The 22,947-nt window shown below is 40.7% G+C and overlaps 2 protein-coding genes across 3 annotated transcripts; both read left to right on the top strand.

Moving 5' to 3' along the window:
* The first annotated feature begins 10,127 nt into the window (after window positions 1-10,127).
* Window positions 10,128-12,928, top strand: hoxc9a (homeobox C9a). The gene is made up of 2 exons (XM_066672174.1): window positions 10,128-10,665; window positions 12,196-12,928. Exons 1-2 carry the CDS (start codon window positions 10,128-10,130, stop codon window positions 12,435-12,437), a joined length of 780 nt encoding a protein of 259 aa, XP_066528271.1. The 3' UTR covers window positions 12,438-12,928.
* A 4,803-nt stretch (window positions 12,929-17,731) lies between these two features.
* On the top strand, window positions 17,732-20,462 carry hoxc8a (homeobox C8a). 2 transcript variants are annotated; one of them, XM_066671993.1, is made up of 3 exons: window positions 17,732-18,188; window positions 18,566-18,568; window positions 19,862-20,462. In XM_066671993.1, exons 1-3 carry the CDS (start codon window positions 17,732-17,734, stop codon window positions 20,200-20,202), a joined length of 801 nt encoding a protein of 266 aa, XP_066528090.1. In that variant the 3' UTR covers window positions 20,203-20,462. The 2 variants fall into 2 exon arrangements, with proteins under 2 accessions (XP_066528090.1, XP_066528089.1); XM_066671992.1 differs by lacking the exon at window positions 18,566-18,568.
* Window positions 20,463-22,947: the final 2,485 nt, after the last annotated feature.

Raw genomic sequence — 22,947 nt, 5'->3', positions numbered from 1 at the left:
TCATATTCATTGTTTATTCATTGATGCCCTGGAAAAAAACAAACAAACAAAACAAAACAAACAAAAAAAAAGGCCATACGTGACGTCACAAACTAAAACAATGTATATAAGCCACCGGCGCATTTTTCCAAAAATGGGGGTTTCTTCGCTGAGAATGTACGGGAATGAACGGCTGTGTGTCTTTCAAGAAGCAAACGATGCTCTAAGCCTTGAGTTTTGTCTCCCTGGTGTCTTAGATTAGTTAGTGTTTGTCCGTATTAATGCGCACGTGTGTCCTCACCATGGCGTACCCTGTATTCTGCATGCCTATTGCTGTCATTTCTGTGTGTGTGTGTGTGTGTGTGTGTGTGTGTGTCCATTTGATTTCTAATCCGAGAGATAAATAATAATGATAATAAAAAAAGAGGGGGTTGGGAAAATCTAATGTCCTGGCATCTCCTTCCCCTTTGGACATCCTCTTTGGCATTCTACTGAGAAATAGAAATAATGGTCAGAGAGAGAGAGAGAGAGAGAGAGAGAGAGAGAGAGAGAGAGAGAGAGAGAGAGAGAGAGAGAGAGAGAGAGAGAGAGTTTGTGTGGAGAGTGAGAGAGAGAGAGAGAGAGAGAGAGAGAGAAAGAGAAAGAGAGAGAGACAGAGAGAGAAAGACTGTAGCACTTCCAATAAGAGTGGGAGACCCATAACGTTGATTTAAATATTATCCAGGTGACCACAGTAAGTCAAGGTCATAAAATTGTAATGTCATGACGGTCCTGGAAAAGCGCTGGGGGTGGATTTTATGATCTGCAAATATAATGTGCTGGTGCAGTAAAGATGCATTAAAAGCGGAGAGTGGAGGAGGGCTAATCCACACAGCCGGGACTGCGAGGTACGGCGCGCGGGCCTCACTGGCGCGCTCTGCGGGCGGCTCGTGGAGGCTGGACTTTTCCTACAATGGCTAAGAGCGAAGCTACGAGCGTGGATGTATGATAACGACAACAGCAGCGACGAAAACAGCAACAACAACAACAACAACAACAACAACATCGTAACGAACAATGACGACGACCACCGCGATTAACAAGGATCCTACTGCAAATAAACAGATCGTCTCGGAAGAGGGCTACAAGGTAGGACACTAGTGCTTTCTACTTTCTCTGGTGCTTTAAGGATGGCTGTGGTGTCAGCCCTGGGACTTACGCCATTGATCTGAGGAAATGTCCGCTTCTTGACTGTAGCCGTGGACACTTTAAAAACGCTGAAGTGCTATAGCTGTGCTTGTGTTTGTGCTTCTGTTTCCTCATTGCTGACACAGTGCTAGCAGTGTGGGTTTTGATAGATGTCCATGGCTTGGGTGGTCTTCTTGAGCTGAGTTACCTGATGCTATTATCTGATATAATTATGACCCTGCTGGTTCCTTATTGCCTTATCTTATGACTGGGATGCTACTGTCATGGTTGTTTTATATTAATATGGTTATAACTGTGGTGGTCTTTTGTCTGAGTACAGACCCAGTCCTCTGTTAATTCAATTGTTCCATCGCTAGTAGAGGTTTATTGATGTTGTCTGATCACTGATAGGCGTGTTATTGTGGTGGTGGTCCTATTTTAAGAACGTTGTGCCCTCAGTTATGCTTCTACGACCTCGGCTACTGTTCCAGTTGTGGCCCTATGTCCATTTCAAGTCTTGCCTCTGTGCGTTACACTGTGTTCATTGCTATTTGTTTTCATTTAGATTCAATCCAATGGAAAGCATGGCTCAAAAGCTAAGAGTTTGCTGAACTTGTGCGCTCGTGATAAACGCATAGACCCCTGTATGCGGGCTAGCGTCAAAGTTAATTTCAGTGCTAGCCCATTCAAAGTCGAGGCTATTGATTCGATCTGGTCGCGAGGAAGTAGAACGGAGAAAATAATCCTTGGCTTCTGTTTTATCGGAAAGAAGGGGAAGGAGGATAAAAAAAGTCTTACTTGCTGTCTGGTTAAGAAAACGCTCGCCTTCCCAGGTGGATATGGTCGTCGCGCGCAGCTGGTGCGTGGTTTAGGTAGTTTCATGTTGTTGGGGTTGGCTTCCTGGCTCGACAACAAGAAACTGCCTTGATTACGTCAGTTCGTCTTCATCAAGGGCGACAATTGCCGTTAAATTACACCCTGTGCAGTGAAGTCTTCGCAAATGGCTTTGTAAATGAACTGAACGCTTATAGCCGCGGCGGGCTCTTTCTCTCCTTTGCTCGCCTTTTAAGTGCCCGGCTGTAAAAGGACTTTAGCCTCTCAGAGGGAGAAAAGGTTGTAAACATCACGAGGGAAACTTACACCGCGCCATAATGCGGATCATTCTTTGATTTCCAGTTTTGGCGCAGGCTTGGACTCTTGGGTTACTTCCTCTGCAGAGCTGTTAATAGTGGCATTCACACTGGAACTGGGATCAAATAATTAGGCAGGAGGTGGGCGGACATCCGCGATAAAGACATATATGGATGGGTGGATGGATGACATGTGATGGATGGAAATGTAGATAGTGGTGGAGGAATGTTTGGAAGGGTTGAGTATGAAAAATTAATCTTTCAACTCATAATAAAGGATATTTTTCCTGCGTCTGGGAACGTGTTTTTGGGAATGCTATGATTTGTTCTGACAGCACGAGTCATCGGTTGGGACTTAATGATCCTAATCATTTACATAATCATTTACATAATTAAGTTACAAAATGTTGAAAGTCATACACACACAAGTCTGTATGTCAATTATCACTCTGGGCATGTAGCAAATAGCACTGAAAATAGATGGTGTGCGTGTGTATGTGCGGTCATATCTGTTTTGAACCACAGCAAATTAGTGTCTAAATTTCCCCGTCTAAATAAAATGAGCCAGACACCAAACCAAACAAAATCACCATACTTTAATATTTCACTTCCATTCACTTCTATGTGGCTACATAAAATATACCGGGTCCTACATTATCTCTATTGACAGTATAAGCATTAAAAAATCAAATCGTGTGTGTAAATAATTATATAAAATTTCACAGTAAATATTTCTTATATTTTATTATTGAATTATTGGTCTAATTCAAATCACAATACACTTTTAAACGCAACTAAATTAAATACAGAAAAAATGCAGCAAAATAAATAAGCTTTTGTTTGTGACGTAATAATGTACGCAGTTATAACGGACTTAAAATTCCTCGTCTAGTTTTCTATGATTCTTTGATCTTCAATATATTACTGTTTAATGATTCAACACTGTACTTATCTATGTTCTCAAATACAGTGTACAAAAAAAAACCCTGACTCATAAAATGTTTCTACTTCGAGCGCATTTAAAAAATTTAAAGCGGTAATTTTGTATGGAAAAATATTAGTATTTACATTTTTTTTTTATTTACCTAACGATGTATTTGAAGAGCACGGCATCTCTCGAGCCCACAAACGACAACTAGCATGATTTCTGGACTTACGTCTTTACAAGACTAGGCCTGAAATTATAAACGTATTATAAAACGTCACACGCAAATAGGCGCGTCTCAATTAAAAATCACAACACGGTGCACCACGGCAGAGTTGTCAATGTATTCAGTGAATTCCCAATTTCAAAACCGAGATGTAAAAATAATTATAGCTAAAATATAATTGGGTTAAGACACCGAATTTAGACAGAAATTGGATCTCGCCGATTTAATACTGTTAGATATATTGAAAATGTTGGCCAATAAGCATTAAGCAGCTCATAGAACACAAATACTTATCAGGGTGTGTGAATATGGGGCAAGTAAAACTATATATATATATATATTAGCCTGGTTTTAGCCCGTAGTCTGTAGTGTGACAGAGCTACAACTTCAATTTCAATTTGCCGTATGTGATGAACCCTATATCACAAGCTCAAAATCAATTATAGCGGAGCCTTGTGCCCTAATGTACTGAAGTCCAAAACAACACTGTACCACTGTCTGTGTTATGTGTGTGTGTGTGACAGAGTGTGTGTACGCCTTTCGTCATATTTGCTTGTTGTTTCTAACCCCCTCCCCTCCTTTCAGCTGTTTTGCGACGGGAGGAGACAGTCTGGAATCCAAAGTCATTTTCATTCAGTTGAGTGAATGGGGATCTTCTCTGGAATGCGTCAGCAACAAAGAGTTTACAGCACGCGAAATGACCCCCACAGGACACTGCCGCCTTGCACGCGGATATAGTGGCAATTTCCTTCCAACGGCCTAGGGTTTTGTGGCTCCCAAATACTGTGTAGATCTCTGGGCGAGGCCAAGCCGAAAGTCATTAGCCTGCTGCTCGTGACATAGCAAAGTCGTAGCACTAGCTGTGGCCTAGGCCCAGTCTTGAAGAATCTTGCTGCGGGAGCAGGTATAATGTCAGTACTGTGGCCAGAATTTGGACTTTAGCATTCTGGAGCACAATTAGCTAGCGCTGTACGCGTTTTGCGGAAAGTGGCCATATTGTTTGTTTGCTCTTACTGTCGTCTTATTATAATCCATCCAATATATAATCCAATTGTGCCATCAACAGAAACGTCAATAAGCGAAATACACGGTGTGGATATGTTTTAAAAAAGCGTACCACCCAGTTCCTCTTGGCTTTTAATATCCATTTGTTTCATAAAATACCCCCCCCCCCCCCCAGCAATACAAACGTGTGCAAAATTGCAATACAAAAATCAAACATGCTTTTAAAAGCTCAGCTTTGTCATTTTTACCAGCTGCTATTTATTTGAGGCTTTGCAATGTAAATAAACGCATGCGCTAATGAAACGAGCAACTTTGTAAAGCTATATTACTTCACCCTGTAATAATTCTAGACCCGCTGTTATAAATACACGAGTGCTTAAATGAAACTCATACGCTGAAGTGCCTTTTAAAAGCTGGCGCCTGCATGACTTAGCAGAGTTTAATGCCGAATAAAGTTTCACAGTTGGATTGGCTCCTACCAGAATCGAAAGGCGACGTTTCCCATTATCAATCATCCGTGTGCAATTATATTAAACTCAAACGCTAATACGCTTCTTGTTAACACGAGCAGTGAGCAGCACTTCTGCAGAAAGCGTACGGACCTGAGTGTAACTGAAAACCAAGTAATAGTTTGGATATAAAAAAAAGAATCCGAGATTAGTATTCATATTAAAAATGGATGTATATATATTTTTGGCGTTTCATATTAGCATTTGATTTTAGCATTTTATATTAGCATTTAGCTGTGTCAAACAATGGCTAATGGACGTGGGTTCACATTCATTCCTTAAATATATTTCAGAACAGTCCACGTTAGCGTACGACACTGTACACGTGAGGTCCAGTACAGTGTTGACGCCTGGGCATTTGGCAGCTGCTGCATGGTCGTGTTATTGTCTTCCCTTTTGGTAGCTTGGATTTGATGAGTTTGAAAAGCAATATTCAAATTTGCATATTGCGTTGCTATGTTTGTCTGTTTGGTTTGTGGGTTTGGAGATATAACATAGAGTCTCCGTGTGTTCAGTATTCTAAAACGGACTAAATGACACTCTGGGGCCTGATGTCACACAGTAGCTCGTGTTCTGTTTGAACCTGTGCGGGTTTGGACGTGAGGGGAAAGCGCTAGAGACCCCGAAACGCTTTAGTGTGTCCTTTTCACACACAGACTGAAACAGTGGCCAGACAAATGAGGAAACAGCTTGATTTATCTTTACACTAAGCATTTTCCCTTGCCGTTCACAGACAGACGGGTTCAGTCCCGTGCTCCAGTGATGGAACCAGCATGGTTTTCCAGTGTGAATTTGGCCCATCACACATGGGCGGTGCCATTTGAACGTGGCAAGTCTGGGCCAAACCTTTGATTTCCGTTGGCCTTAATCACGTCACATTCCTCAACATTTCACACCGTATTCTATCGTTATTTTACCGTTGGACAACTATTTAATTTAATTTTATTTAATTTGATGTTTGTGGTCGTGGCAATTTGGTTTATTTTGGTTTCTTCATTGTAGCTCACACCCAGATGGCGGTTATTGGCCCTTAAAGGCGCGACTCAGTCTTTGGTGTTTGAACCAAAGCATTCACAACGTTTACTTTACTTCCATTTTACTAAGATCGGACACTGCATCTTCTCTGGGACATACGCTGTTAAAACAAATATTTTTAATTAGCACCGTTTTTTGGCGATATTAAATACAACTGGAGATAATAATGATGTGTAAATTAAGACGTATTATCATCGTAAAGCGTGCAGGGATGCTGACACATAAAGGGAGGAACCGAGATGTTTAATGACCTTTTTAATCATTGTCAGAAAGGACTAGCATCTGAAGGCTAACCATGCTAATGCGAGACAAAGTTAAATGCGCATGAGCAGCTCTGCGTAGGAGCGTTTTATTATTTATTATTAGTAGTAGCAGTATTTTTTTCCAAGTTAAGAAGTAAAGTATGTGTAGAAATATACCACACGTCACAATGGCTAACGTTATGAATATCGTTGATCATTTGGTAGCAACCGAGGTGTAGTTTAAAATGATGTGTATAATTTGCTCAACATACAACAACATGAAAAGTAATGCTAAGTATAATGTGTAGTATGAGTTTTCTGATCATTTATATTAAAGTGTGTGGAGAATAATTTATAATTATTCCACACTTTGTGTTTTAAAAAAACGGAAATAATAAAATTTTGAACATCGTGGCCAACGTTCTGCGTCTGTTTAGCACTTAATGGAGCGTTGTGAAGTTACTGTGCTTTGTGAAGTTACTGTAAGCCATTGTGACGCAGTTCACAAAGGAATATTTTACACAATTACACAATCATTTTTAGATTGTTATTGTTTTGTTTTTGTGTGTTTCTTTGATTTGGAAGACATCGTTTTTGTAACGGCTGCAAAAACGATAAAAAAAGATAGTTTTGAGTGAAGTCAGAATATAAAAATCACTTCTACAAAATTCGAAGTTCAGTAAAAAATTTACTTAAATTAAAAAATTTACTTAAAGTAAACTAACAATATTTTACTAATTGTATTTGTTTAACGAAGAAGAAGGTTTTTGATTGAATCTCATTTTACAAACAAATCTAATTCGCTCATTTGATGTTGAGCACAGCTAAACATTCCGTTTCAGGAAAGTCACTGTCTAGCGACACATCTTGTGAATGGCAATGAGGCTCGTCTTGAGAGAGGATCGACAACACTGCCCCCACTTTATGGCCTTCATTTCTTCTTGACAGGCTTTACTTGTTAATTTACGTGTTTTAAATATTTCTCTGAAGCGGTCAAGCCGCTTGTTCAGCATTAAATTAACTCAAATTACTTACATTTGGGATGCAGACCATATTTCGATTTCTCTCTCTTTTTTTCTTTTTTCTTTTTTTAATATAAATGTTCGTGTTAAGAAATGGTAGAATTTCTACTAAAAGTAAATCTAGCAACAAAATTTGTAGCAAAATATTCATGGCACCAGAAAATCTTTGGAAGTGCTTTATGCTATTTTTACCATCGTCTTACCGAATTAAAATTCCATATATAAATAAATAGCCACGGAATATAACGGACAAGAGAAAAGAGAAAAACGGACAAAAAAGGCTCAAAACTATTACATTCATATCTCTGCAGATTTAGCTCCTTTACATTCAAAGAGTTGGTAAAAATATATTTTTTATCTTGTATCAAATCTTTAATTCCATACTCACGAAAAAATGCAAACAACATAGAGACGCTAGTGTTATTAGTGGTTTTTATTCATGTTGCAGCACATATCTATAACATTAAAGCCACTCAGTCAGGTTTTACACTTCTACAAAAAATGACAACAAAATAAAGGTGACAGTGAACATTATTTCCACCCCGTGAGGGGAGGAAGAACATCAAGCGAAAACAGTACATACGTTTTGAGCAAGCTTTTGAGGGCATGAGCACGTGCACACTGCAGTATGGCAAAATAAAGTACAGTAAGAAAAGAAACACCATGATAAAAATATTCTATATTAAATATTTGTTGTATATAAGGTCTTTATTTATTGCTTATTTAAATTATAAATATGTTGGATTTAAAAGAGTGATGAGTAAACCATGCTTTAACGTTTTTGACGTCACAGAAGTTCTAATGTAAAAGAACAAAAATTGCTGTCGATTAATTTGCTTTAAGAAGAAAACGTCTGTAGAGGTTTTGTCTTTGGGCAAGTTTTTGAACCATTTTCTCCAGTGGCACATGAAGCCAATTAAAACTTTTTGTTCAATTGCTTTTGTTGTTGTTGTTGTTGCTCTGTGGTTATTGTACTGCGATCACCATCGCCCTTTGTGTTTTAAAGTATAGAAATAAGTCACAAGTCTCTAAACTACATTGTCGCCTTCAACTACGGTCACTGGAGCATACATATTCACGTTAGAATGTAGGATTCTATGATTAGTGCTAGTGGTTTTTATTTTCCCTCAAGTGTATTTGATAATGTCTAGAATTTTGGGTGAAAACTGGAGGGGAAAAAAAAAGCCCGACCTCCTGTGGCCGCCTCGAGGTTGGGCCCAACACTGACGATGACTGTAGACAAACTCAGCGCATTGCCCAGTGTCTAAACACGTTAAAACGGATCGAAATTAAACGCCACGTTTTAGAAAACACTTTGAAAATAGTGTTTATTCATAGGTTACTGATAACAGCTTACTTTCCACAGATAATATCTATTTGTCGCTAGTTTTGTTTGTGTATTAACAGCATTACGTTCCAGAAGGGCTTTGAAGTGCGTACGTACGTCAAATTAAAGACAGAAACAATGCAAATATTAAGAATTACCCAAAAAATTTAACCAAAAATTAACCCGAGCACACTAAGTCCACTAACCCCCAAACAGAAATGTGCGATAGTGGATTGTGGCGACACGCGCACATAGAAATATATAAATAAATTCGTAAATACAAAATGCAGTCCCTCCTCGATCTAAATACTGGTCCTTCGCACTGTTTTAAAGCATTGATCTGTTCTCAAAGCAAACATTTCAGTCGGTTTTGTTTTCTGTTTTTCCTCGAGTGCTCGATATAACGACTTTCCGTTTGAGTAGGTGGGTTAAATGCAGGCCTCTCCTTGAAGTGAGAATGCACCGATTGCGTGGGCTTTTTCCACAGACGACTCCTGTGAAACTGAAAGCGTAGAAAACACCCAGCCTTCTCTGCTTCCCCCCACCCCACTGCCTCGGGTCTCAACGCTGTCCTCGACGTTTTGGTTTGATGAGACTTGTTTCACAAGCGCGGTGTTGCTTTTTATGTCACGCTAGAAACTCAACTGCAGTTTTATTAACGACACGTTTATGAACAATCAAATGGTCCTCGTAAAAATTTATTGAAGGACATAAAAACACGCGCGACCACTCGCAGAATATGGCCACCGTAGTGGCCAAGTTTGCAAGCGCTTCTTTGCCATTTCTATCTCTGCCATTTTATTTATTTATTATATTTGTAAAAAAAAAATTTACAAAAATAAATAGCGATAAACGCCATTTTTCTAAAGGATATCCCCGTGATGTGTTTATCAGAAAAGGCTGGACATTGAGGGTCCTAGTGCGTAAAAGCTGAGCCCAAGTCCTACATACATCTGCGCCATAGAAAAGTCAGTCCCCTTCATGCCGTAACAAAGCCTCCGTAACAACAATCAATGATAACCTCGACTGTAATAAACCGAGGAGACCTAAAGGTGAACGTCAGCTCAAATAATAACACACTGGGAGGGGGAATGATGCGCAAAAACGCCAGCCAGAGCCAAGAGCACTCGTATATGTTGGACAAGGATTGATTACACCAAAAAGTAGTGCCTCTACAAGACCTTGAGGAGACGGCACCTCGCTCAAGACACGGGCACTTCCTCTTATAAGCGCGACATATTAATGCCAATGGAAGACAATGCCTTATTATTTAGTAAGAGAAGCTGACGTTACGAAAACAAACATTAGAAGTAAGCAACCTACTGCAATCCAGAAGTGCAATGCTTTCCCAAGCCCCGCGCATTGATCTGCTGTGCGTTTTTTTTTTTTTTTTCTTGGGGGTAAATGCCATCACGTGCTTCGCAGTCCACCAATGGCAGGCAGGGAATCTTTGAGAAATAATTACCTGGCTTGATTGTTCTATGGGGCAGATAAAAAAGAAAAGTACACATACACTCCATATAATAATCGGATGCATGTAAAAGAGACGGCAGCAGCGCCATGTCGACCACGGGTCCCATAAGTAATTATTATGTGGATTCCTTGATCAGCCACGAGGGCGAGGATGTTTTAGCGACTCGTTTTTCCACCGCGGCTCCGATATCCTCCGCTTCACGGCCGACGCCTCTAGTGCCAGAGTGCGTGGATTATCCGTCGTGCAGCTTTGCTCCGAAGACCCCCGTTTTTACGACCTCCTGGGCCCCCGGACACTCGCAGTCCCCCGTGGTTTATCACCCCTACTCCCACCAGCCTCACTTGGGGACAGACTCCAGATACGTCCGCTCGTGGCTGGAGCCTATCCCCGGCACTGTGTCCTTTCCCGGCTACGCGGCTAACAGCAGGCACTATGGGCTGAAGCCTGACGCTTTCCAAGACCCTCGGACTGGAGACTGCTTGGCTTCAAACGGACGCGCCTATTCGGATTACCTCTACTGCTCCGCCGTCGACATCCGAGAAAAGCAGCCGAGCACACCTTCCCCCGAGTCGGAGGTCCTGTCTTCAGGCAAGCACAAAGACGAGAAGGCTGAATTAGACCCCAGTAAGTGCAAGCCATTCTTGTTTACAACTGGAGTTTTCGGGGATGCACCTCGGTTTTATTGCACTCGCTTTGCTTGTTAAAACCAAGTTCTATACCCTTTCATCTAGCCCCTGGGCTCAAGTCTGCTTCGGGGAAGGAGAGGAGGAGGAGGAGAGGGGTGGGAGGGGGTGCTCCATTGAGGAAAAACGCCATAAGACAGGGCTGTAAAACGGCTAGCGGGTTATAAAAATGGTCGCCTTGAAAGACAGGTCTGGCGAGGGGAGAGCTTTCTGAGCAGATTAGGAGCTAGTTTTCAGTCGCATTAACGAGGTATAGCTGTAAGAATGAACGGTTTTGTGGGTGTGTTAAACAGTGTTAGCTGTGTGGACATGAACTGGCGGGTCAGTGCATTCTGCGTAGCTCGGTGTTTACAGTCCGCAGCCGTGTTTATAACACGTACGTACAGTTATATTGTCTTAGGATTACGTTCCCAACGCTGTAAACAAAGACCTAGTACAGGAATGTACAATATAGCTGTGTTAATCACGACCGAGGACGTGGTGATGATTTGGAAAGATGCAAAGCAGTGCGTTTTGAACTTCTGGGGTCGGGTTTGCAGTTCTATTAACAAGGCAAATTTATACCGGCGTGGGTTTTACGCTTTGCAATGATTACTTTGCAAATCGGTCTGGTGAAGCAGTGCGTTGGGAGTTGTTCGTGTTCAGTTGGGTTTGGGCTTAATTTGACAGCCTTTTAAAACCACTATTAGTTTAATTAACTGGGTTTGACATGGCCGTCCATTCCGAGTTATATGTACTTGGCTTTTACACGCATTAACACGGCACAGTGTGTATCTTTCTAGACGTGGTTCATCACGCCTCCTACGTCTATGGATTGAGTAGCAGTAGTAGTATTTAACAATAACAATATCTGTCCACCCTCAGAGTCATCTTTGGGACTATAATGGGCTGTGGAATTAACATCTCGCCTCTAAACTTTGGCTGCGATTGTTGAGACGCCTTCCTGCATTCCCTCCTTTGAGAAGTTTCTTTATTACAGTATAATAACGTAGTTAAGAAAAATGTAATACATAATTACACTCCAGGTATTTCCCACTGTCACGTTAATATGATTTCTCCTAGAAATGAGGCACAACTCCAGCAGTGGACAAATGGAATGTAAGCTGTGCACTCAGGACGCTTTGAGTGCAGACTTGAGCCACAAGGCGTATTAGGCTTTTTTATGGGCCTATAAAGTGAAGAGATGTATTCACTGCTTTACGACGCCAGTTCTCACAGCGAGTAGGCACTTTTCGCGACTGGGATTTTGAGATGATACGTGATTATTATTGATATTATTATTATTTAGAATTACATTTCAACTACTGTTTTGTATCTACGGGGTGCTGCAGTTCTTTTACAAAATTTGATGCAGCTAAAAGCTAAAAGCTAAAGAGTACATTAATAATGCGTTGTTTAATTTTCCCCAAAACATGTCCACCTCAGTCCAGGGGGATATAATCAGTGTTGTCTTTTCTACTTTGCCTTGCAGACAATCCCGTGGCCAACTGGATCCACGCGCGCTCCACAAGAAAGAAGCGATGCCCCTACACGAAATATCAAACGCTGGAACTGGAAAAGGAGTTTTTATTCAATATGTATCTGACCAGAGACCGGCGATACGAGGTCGCCAGAGTTCTGAACCTAACGGAGCGACAAGTCAAAATATGGTTCCAGAATCGACGGATGAAGATGAAGAAAATGAACAAGGAGAAGAGCGACAGCAAGGAGTAAATCGACCAAAAATGTCTCGTGCCGAAAAGTGACTGAAAACAATTAGAAAACTGTCTTTAAAAGTCTTATCACGTTACCGCCTTCTCGCTGTGACAGAAACTTTGAACTCCGTACAACAGCAGTTTTCTTCAGATGGGGTAGTTCTAATGATCATTTCTGGCAACTGTAAATTTTACGAAGATATGTCCATATTAACACCATGTTTAATTGCACATTGAAGCCTGTCTGAATTTAGATAGCGTTATTTTTGTTTCTTTAGTTTTAGCGCGTAGAGAATCTGCCCTGAAGTGTACGCAAGAAAAATACTTGAAATACTCTATTTTCAATTTCGTAATTTATGATTTTCACGTGAATGTTTCTCCGATATTTGTGTTCTTTTTTTTTTGTTTGTTTGTTTGTATGTAGCAGGTGTAAAACAATATTTTGTAACGAATAACGAATATAGATTTAAAATGTTTGCATCCGTGTGGTCATGTGTCGTTTTGTTTTTTGATGTATCTGTTTGTGCATTTTACATTCTTTCCAATGTAAAGACAGTATTCATTATGGATTGTAGATATGCTGAAATATATAAGACCACCACATTAATATTAAGCCTGACTCCGTCTCTCATTCCAACCGTTGGGTTTTCGAGTGATATAATCACTGCTGCTCTAAAAGAGGGCGATTCTGCCACGAGCTGCTGGCCGTGGAGAGCTCGCGCAGTGATTTTGGCCTACACCTAGCAATGTCCTCATCTGGAAAGTATCGTGGCTGAACTCACCAGGGAAAGTCATGCTCGAGGACAAACCTGCCGAGTCCCAGTGTCAACATTTGCTCTTAACACACACAAAAAAATACCAAACGCTGAAAAGCAGAATGTGGTCGGCCTCCGGCCCGTTCCGAAACCCAGAGCATATACAGCGTCCACGCGGCAGAATTATTTATCCAAAGACATTTGGAGTTGGCTGTTCTTCTGTGCCGTTGGATGTTTTGCTAACCCTGAGATTGGCGGAAGGTCCAACGCTCCTGTGGCCTACCAGCTACCAGGCGTCACACGGGGCTGGAATTTGAAACTGGAAAACAACAACATGGAGAATAACCAAAATAAAAATTCATTTTAAAAACACAAATATTCCAATAAGATCAAGACTAATACTACAGCTAAGAGTAATTAGACAAATAATACATTACTGTAGTAGTAGGAATAACAGCTGTACCGTAAAACACTGCGCAATAGCAATTACATGCTACTTATTATTATTATTATTATTATTATTATTATTATTATTATTATTATTATTATTATTGTGGTTGTTGTTGTTGTTGTATACAGAGCAGTAAAGTCTTTATAATATGCCTCTACTATTAATACATTTGTTTTTTGTTTTTTCTTAGCAGCCGGTAAAATTAATATCAATAATACGATATTGAGTTTTTTTTTTAAAGATATTGTAATATCAGTAATAATACATTATTTTTCTCATGCTAGTTTAATAGAAACCACAGTATTGTTATAAGATGCGAGGTTAAGATTTAACAGAAGACTGATTAATAATTAACGTTTTTTATTATTCTTATTAGCAACCGCTATCATTTTCTTAGCAGTCAGTTCCGCTGTGGAATTAATGCTGTGGCGTTAATTGAAGGTGGGACTGTGATTAGTGTTGGTGGTATTAGTATAGCAGTAAACACTAAGTGTAGTGTAGCAAATAATAATAATAATAATAATAATTTGTAAACAGACTTTTAACAAACTTTGCAAAATAATAAATTCAACAACAATAAACACTTCCGTTTAATAAGTTCTCTGTGTAAATTTAAAGCAGCAAATATCCAAAACAAATCATAACCACACATCCCAATTAAAATAATACTCCTCTGTTGTATGTTGACAGTTAATAAGCAAAAGAAGGAAAGAAAACAAACAAACAATAAAACATTGCGGTGGAACCCATGCTCAACCAAAAATAAATAATTTGCCACAAAGCTGGACGTTTCTTAATGTTTCTAATATGGAGGATTTAAACATTTCTCACGGAAAGCTAATGCTAACTTTTCGCCACCCTCCTGAGCATAGACCTGTCCAAAGGTCGTGCAGAGAATTTGAGGGAAATAATAAGACGCGTCTGGCTTCAGTTTCCTGTGCACAGCTGAAATTGCCTTTTTGTGGCTGTTAACAATACGAACAGGATGCGAAGATTTCAAAAGCCCAAACCAGCGCATTTCCTCGCGGAACAAAAAGAAATCGCGGGGTTTACAGCCCTGTTGGAGTTTGCGTTGTTTGTCGCAGATGCAGACGAACAAAGCGAAGCCGGCTAACTGGCTAGACGTCTGGGCTAAATTGCTTTATGACTCGGGCCCAGTGTGATGGTGGAGGACCCGTTCAAAGAGAACGAGGCACTTTAGTCTGTTGGACTAAAGAAAACACCAACCCGCGAGCTTGTTGTACGTTTCCGCCAGCACCTCAGAAACGCGCCCAGTGCAGGGTGGTAAACATTGGTTTTCAGGCCCTAGTTTAGCGCTTCAACGTTTTGTGTGCAATGCGAATAATTCGGGAGTTTACTAACCATTTAAACATAGCTTTAAAATTGAAACGACGTAAACTGGCGTGATGTTATCGTCACTGGAAGCTAACGTTGGTTTTAGCAGCATTCATTGACTTAAAATCTGATGTCCTGAGTCAACAGAAGCTTTAGAAACGCTTTTTTTCCCCAAATAACACACAACGTCCACCTCATTTGGACTGGTGCGCAGATTGAACGCTAGATGGCGCTGTTGGCTCACACTTGGCGCACACTGCGCCACTGAGGCTTGGGCTGTGAACTGGGAAAACAGCGCTGAAAAGAATGGCAGCCTCCATCATTAATCACACGCTCGACTAAAATAAAACTAAAATGTCAACACCCTGATGTATTAAACTCCCTTCCACTTTATCATTACCTTAAACACCCCTGTTTTTCATCATTCGGCGGATTGTTTCGTCAGACCTTCGAACGCAACGTGTCCCTTTCTCCCCCCACCTCCCAAGTCTTTTTCTTTGGGCCTCAAAAGCCGCGTGAGTCAGTGAGGTTTTAAAGACCACTGCGCTGAGCGTCTGTACGTTCTGGCCTTAGGTGATACTCTGTCACGTCCCAATAAATTTATTGACGACAATGGGAAATGCTATCACAAATTTAGACTCTAGTGCAAGTATTCATTTCTTTTACAACAATTTATTCAAACGCCCAAGCTGTAAATCTGACCCTCGCCTTGTGCCGGGAAACGAAGGAGTAGAAAACAAAACAGAAAATTTCCAAAATGTAACAATGAAGAAGAAAATACCGAAGCTGAAAATCGTACGTTTTTTTTAATTGTTTACGACGTGTCTGCAATGCATAGTATTTAATAATATACGGAGTACAATACAATACTAATAATAATACTACGGAGTAACGACACTGTTATTACTGTATTATTATTTAGTTATTACTATAATAATGTATTATTATAATAATAAATACTTATTATTATTATTACGTTACCTCGTGTATATTTGTTAATGCTACTACTTTTCTTGTACTTACAATATATGGCCAGCGCTCTAAAGAAACTCATCCCTTCAGCAACGGGCCTACACCAGTGAAACCTAGCCTCCAACCAAGTGACCAACAATCTGCATCTTTATTGACTGTGTTGGGGTCTATAAATTTCCAATGTGTGGCTTTCATTTTTAACGACTAAGTGTAAAAATTGTCAGTAACGCCACAAAACCGCACGCTCATATTTTGGGGAGGCCTCCCAACGAGCCCTGGTCCAGCTGAACAACAGCGGATTAATGTGTCTACTGAAATAACCCGAGCATCTAAATGCGCAATTTTATTGACTCTGCGAGGCAGATTTACAACTGCTTTGCAAGGTTTTAGGAGGGTACGCAGAAGTCAGCGTGTTCACACAAGTTATGTGTGTGTTGTTGTGTGTGTGTGTGTGTGTGTGGGGGGGGGGGGTAGAAAACGTAATAAAAGCAATACAAAAATAACCACGTTAGAGTCGCTTGTAATTATTACACCTTGCAATGTGTAATTCCTAAGGATTCCATTGCTATAGAATAATTATGACGACTGTTGATAGTGCTACTTATACAACTGGTAATAACGCTGCTATTAATACTTTATTATTATTATTATTATTATTATTATTATTATTATCATTGAATTATAATTATAATATAGTAACAGATTAATGTATCAGATATAATAAAACAATATAATAATTTCATTAAGAAAAGAAAACGTAACCCCTATATTTCAATTTATTTAAATATTCAAATATTTAAAAATCCGTTCCACGTTCTAAGCCTGTATTTGCGCTGCAGCGGTATTTTTTTTAACGTTGTTATTATTGATGAAGTCGTTGTTCTGAAAGCCCCTCATTGTTTTGTCTTTTTCTGTCCATTTCCTCGCCATATTTACGCGTTAGCACGAGTCTAGCGCGAGCACGTTTTAAAACTAATCTACAGTCATGTGCACGCGCTCCTGGACGGCCTGTGTTTAGAATGGGTTTAAACGTGTTATGGCTTTTTGCATAGAGACGTGTGCCGTAGCCTACACCCCACGGGAACGTAATAACAGTGGAATATTTCCAGCATTAAATTTCCAAAATAGCTTCTTAATATAAATGTAGCCATGTGAAGCCGCAGCGCTAAGCAGCACAGGGCTCAAAACTGGAGGCGTAGTCGTGGTCCGAGTATATCCCACATGCAAAGCATTTGTAAGTCTCCATAAATGTGTTTCATTCTTATCTCGCAGGAAGCAAGCGGTCAACGGTGTCTCGCACCTCAAGGTAGACGTCTGTAGACGCGGTGGAAAGATGAAGCGGCAAAGGGTGGGGTGTTTGGAGGGGGAATGAGTGGAGGTGGTGGTGGTGGTGTCGGTGGGTGGGGGGTGGGGGGGGGCTCATTGTAGTGGGGGTGGTTGAGGAGGAAGCAAAAAAAAAAAAAAAAGTAAGCGCTGTGACTGAGCCGGCGTAGCTAGCCAGCTTTAACCTTAACACACGTCCAAGCGCGCGCGCCATGATTTGAGGCTGCAAAAGGGAAAAGGTTTGGGCGATAGCGCGCGAGAGAGAGAGACAGTCCGAGGAGAAAGGGGGGGAGCTGCCTCAGATTGTCCGAAGGGGCAGCATTTCTCCATCTCAACGCCGTGTTGCCATTTGGAAGAGCAACAATAGCTCGCCACCATTTAGACCAGAGGAATATACTTCCACCAGACTAACAGAGTCTCTCTCTCTCTCTTTCTGTCTGTCTGTCTCTCACTCTCTCTCTCTCATGCGAGATAAACATGAGCTCTTATTTTGTTAACCCTCTTTTCTCCAAGTACAAAGGTGGCGAGACGTTAGAGCCAACTTATTACGACTGCCGGTTCCCACAGAGCGTTGCCCGCAGCCACACGCTGGTTTACGGACATGGAGCGGCGGCGGCGGCGGCAGCGGCAGCGGCTCCCGGCTTTCAGCACCCCTCCCATCACGTGCAGGACTTTTTCCACCACGGCGCCACGGGCATCTCCAATGCCGGCTACCAGCAGAGCCCCTGCGCCCTGGCGTGTCACGGAGACGCGGCCAAATTTTACGGATACGAAGCCCTTCCGAGGCAATCGCTCTATGGCACCCAGCAAGAGGCGAGTCTAGCGCAGTATCCAGACTGTAAATCGTCCGGTAGCTCGAACCCCGGGGACGGACAAGGCCACTTAAATCAAAATTCCTCCCCCAGCCTCATGTTCCCATGGATGCGACCCCACGGTTAGAGCACATTGTTATTGTTGTTATTGTGGTTTTTGCTTTCATTCTCTGCACACCAGCCATGTTTGTATCTCTCTCTCTCCCTCTCTCCCTCTCTCTCTCTCTCTCTCTCTCTCTCTCTCTCTCTCTCTCTCTCTGAGTGTGTGCTAACGCTATTATCTGTGATGTTTATCAGTCAAAACCAAACACCAAGATTTGTATCGTTAACCCGACTAACACAACACTAAGTCTGTTGTTGTTGTTGCTAGTATTATTTTTTCTTCTCTTATTGTTGATTTCCCATGATACCCACTGTCTGTTTGCAAAATGAACACTGGGCTACTTCGCCTTGTTCTGTCAAAAACAAAGCAAAGGAGGCCGATTAAATGTAGTCCAAGCAGGTTTCTAACCAGGGGCATTGTAGCATTAATGCTAGCCCGTATGTAGTCATTAATAAGTGCAACGAGAGGCTGGCAACAGTCGCGTGTATCTGAGCTTTGTCGAGGCTGATATCGATGAGCTCGGCCACCACTTCTCGCAGGTTGTTTACAAAGTAAAGGTGCACCATTGATTTCTGGATTGCGTTAAGGGTGAACTACTTCTTTAAATGGTCGATAAAAGTCCTGGCGGTGATGTTAAAACGCCGTTTCCCCTCAGAACAACAAGTACCGTCATTTAATGAGCCACGGAAACTGTACGCTACACATGCTAGCCTCCTCTCTTAGCATCTTAGCATCTCAGTCAAGATTCGGCTTAATTTCTGTCAATTTATTTCCAGTGTGGTTTAAAATGATGTGCTTTTATATTAAGTGTGTGTGTGTGTGTGTGTGTGTGTGTGAGAGAGAGAGAGAGAGACTCCAGCTACAAAGTAGAATTTTAACGGACTTTTCTTTTAATGCAAAGATTTGCTCTGATTTTTTTTGCAGTGAATAAAATAATGTAGGTTTTGACCCGAATTGGCACTGAATTGAATTCACCGGTCACTGAGCTGGAAAACATATTGGAAAATACGTTTTCAGTTTTGACATAATTCATATTTGATTAGAAGCTATGGGTTCCACATTCCAGTGTAAGATAATTCACCTCTGCATTAAACAACATCATCACTTTGGTGGTGACGCTTAGGCCTACACCATACAGGTGAATCGCGCGCGCGTGTGTATGTGTGAGTGTGTGTGTGTGTCTGTGTGTGTGTGTGTGTGAGAGAGAGAGAGAGAGAGAGAGAGAGAGAGAGAGAGAGAGAAGAAATATTTTTTTTATCATTGTAACTTGCTATAAACCACACATGGCCACCCAACTCAAAAATGCACGTGCATTAGTGCAGATTTCAGTATAAAGCTGAGGTACTGTTCGTATTTGTAAAGGTGCAAAATATTTGAAATTTCATATTTTTCAAATGAGTAAAACGTTTAACTGGAATTTGCAGTAATTTCAATGTTTTCTACAAATGAATAAATAAATCAACTAATGTTTAGCTGAAAATTGACCCTGTCCACTGACCAAAGTTATACCCATTCTTTGGTTCATGGGAAAGAGTTGTTGTTGTTGTTTTTGTGGCCATTAAACTAAATGAAGATGTCTGAAAAAGAAATAAAATAAAATAAAACATTTGAAATAGTGTTAAATGAAATTAAATTCAAACGTTCCTTCATCGGTGCGATTAACTTGATGCATTTTCCCATTTTGCTCCAAAGCCCCTGGGAGACGCAACGGAAGGCAGACGTACAGCCGCTACCAGACTCTGGAGCTGGAGAAGGAGTTCCTCTTCAACCCGTACCTCACGCGCAAGCGGCGGATTGAGGTGTCGCACGCGCTGAGCTTGACCGAACGGCAGGTGAAGATTTGGTTTCAAAACCGGCGAATGAAGTGGAAAAAGGAGAATAACAAAGACAAGTTTCCAGGCCAGAGAGGAGAGGCCGAGGCCGAGGCCGACGCCGAGGCAGAAGCAGAGGCCGAGGAAGAGGGCAACGACGACGGGGAGGCGGAAGAAGCGGAAGAAAAGGAAACGGAAGAGAAAGAGGAAAGCAAGGAGTGATTTTATGGTCTTTTTTATGGTTATATGGCAGAAATAGAAGAGGTTGCAAGGATGGCCAATGAAAGAGAAGACCCGCCAAACAGTTGGGTCAAAGAGTGAAGGGAAAAAAAAAAGCTCACAGACATCAGTCTCCACATAAAAGCACTCGCAGTCAACCCAAGCTCTTTTTACCAACGCTCCAATCTTACCGTTAGTGGGGGGAAACAAGCCAAATTACCACAAACAAAAACGCCAGCCCATCGTTAGATTTGGGAATGTATAAGGGGAAGATCCTTGGTGATCGGGGTTTTTGGCTTAAAGGCATAACATACTTGGCATAAATTTGTGAATAATTAGAATGTGAGGAAAACAGCAAAAAATTAACACCAGGACCGTGTTTACTGGCGTCAGTGCGTTTCCACAGACTGTAGATGCGTTGTGTTGATCTTGTAAATAGAATTAAACACAGTATTTTGATACCCCTCTGCAATCACACGGCGGAATAATAATAATAATAATAATAATAATAATAATAATAATAATAATAATAATAATAATAATAATAATAATAAAAAGCTAGAAATAAAAAAGCAAAAAAAAAAAAAAAGCAAAAAAAAAGCCAGTGTTTCGGTAAAAATATTCCTTCCGTAATCTTCAGAATATGGAAACGTCTCATTCATGCCATTTTATTGAAAATAAAATAATAATAACGGCATTGACAAGTGTAGTACTATGTATTCTGAAATTTCACATACTTTGTTGATTAGTACTTGTAGTTTATTATTACGCTTTGTGATGAGATCAACAAAAAATTGAGCAAGATTACATTTTGTAATTCTTTGATTATTTTATTGGGATTCTAGAGATTGCAATCGTTTGGAAAATCTCGAAAGAAGCTACCTAATCATGGGGAATTTGCAATATAGATTTCTACCTAAAGATTTCCTAAGAATTTTTTTTTCTAGTGTTGTGCAACTTAAGTTATATTCGTTTACCCGTTTTCGACGCTTACGTTGTTTATCGAGCGATTTCTTTGAAGTCTTGGGAAGACTTTGCGAAGCTCAGAGCCAAGCTAAACATTTCAAGAGATTGTACCACGGCACTACCTAACCAGACAAAGCTTTTGCTTCTAAGAAAGAGTTTGTCCTCCAGATCACAGAGCTGCTTTGTTTAATAAAGAGAGAGAAAACAATAATGGATAATAAAGTTATTGATAATAATGATAGTAATAAAAACACAGATTTCCCCCAACAACTTAAACTGCCTACGGAGAACGCACTTTTGTGTGTAGACGACCATACTTGCTACAATTACTACCCTACTTTATTAAAGGAAATGTTGTTATTTTATCGTGCTGGTGTTATAGCGTAGATTTTAAATTGCACTGAGTATAACCTTCATGTACGTCTTGTAATATCTTGCTGTTATCAATATGCTCGTTTTTTGCTGTTCCTCATGTGAATATAGACAGAACTGTGTGTGTGTACATGCCATTGTTGTTGACATCAACAGAAGAATAAACCTGATGGCACATTCTCCTGCTTCTCGTTGCTGTTTCAGTTCACTCACTTTTCCGACTGGACCGCCATAACAGTCTCTTTTGATTATGGTTCCGCCATAATTAGACCACAAGGACATACACACCAGGAAGGTTGGGCCATTAGGGACCGTTTCAAAGACACGTTTAAGGTGCACTATGAGATTTGGTGGAATTTCATACGTACCCATGACTTTTTCATTACCGGAACAGGCGTAGTCAGTGTTAGGAGCTAATGCCGCGAGCTTTTCAAAGCACTTTACCCCATTTCCTTGATGTTTAGAGTGTGTCAACAGACGCAATTACAAGCCAGCGTTGAAAGCTGTCCTTCAGTCCCCCGGTGTATGTTCTTATTATGGGTCTGAGCGAGGCGTATACTGAGATTGTTTCGAAGCAATGTTTGCTTTGCTAATGAAGGCACGGCTATAGCGAGGGTCTTCCGCTTAGTATTTAATAGTTCAAGGGTAAACACAAGCTGTAGGCACTGTTTGATATGGGCCGTGCTGTAAGGATGAGGGTATTAATGCTATTTCCCTCAGAGTGACGTCAAATAATGAAATAAAACAGGGGTCAAGTACCTGAATATTAACTTGAGATTAACAGTTACAAATTCACATTATTAAAGGTGAAGTTTTGTCAGTATTTATTTTTTTGCTAGAGGAGAGCTCAGTCCAGCTTCACAGGTTTGAGGTAGTTTTGGGGAAAAAACAAAAGTTGCACCTTCAAATCCTTGAGCTTAAACGTTGTGAACGCACTGGGACATAGACGAGAGTAATAACATACACCAAACGATTTTAAATAGTGAATCTGAATCAATAACACCAACGCCAAAGCCAGAATGCGCTGGTGAATGCTTGTAGTACGTACAAATTTAATGCGGTTGGTGTGCAAGGCGTTCACAGACATCCGACATATCCAGGTAATTTGAACTCAGCTGTGTTATTTATAAATGTGTTTATATATAAACGATAAATAAAATGCTGAAGCAACGAATTAAACCCGTTATTCTATGCTAATTTGAGTTAGCTTACGGTTTTTAAAAAAGCGTACCGTACCGTTCCGAAAATACATCATTGTGTATATACTTTACGAGGCGAAATCTGGTCAAAAGAAACAGTGTGAAAATCAGCATTTTACCAGTTGCCAACATTTGCAATCTCTTACATTTTTTGTTGTTTTTTAATCCAATCCAAATTCTGACGCTCTGTTTAAACCAGTAGCAGGTGTGA

The sequence above is a fragment of the Hoplias malabaricus genome, chromosome 5 (assembly GCF_029633855.1).
Source record: "Hoplias malabaricus isolate fHopMal1 chromosome 5, fHopMal1.hap1, whole genome shotgun sequence".
Taxonomy (NCBI): Eukaryota; Metazoa; Chordata; class Actinopteri; order Characiformes; family Erythrinidae; genus Hoplias; species Hoplias malabaricus.
The sequence above is the reverse complement of the archived record's forward strand: the minus strand, read 5'-3'. Positions and strand labels throughout refer to the sequence as shown.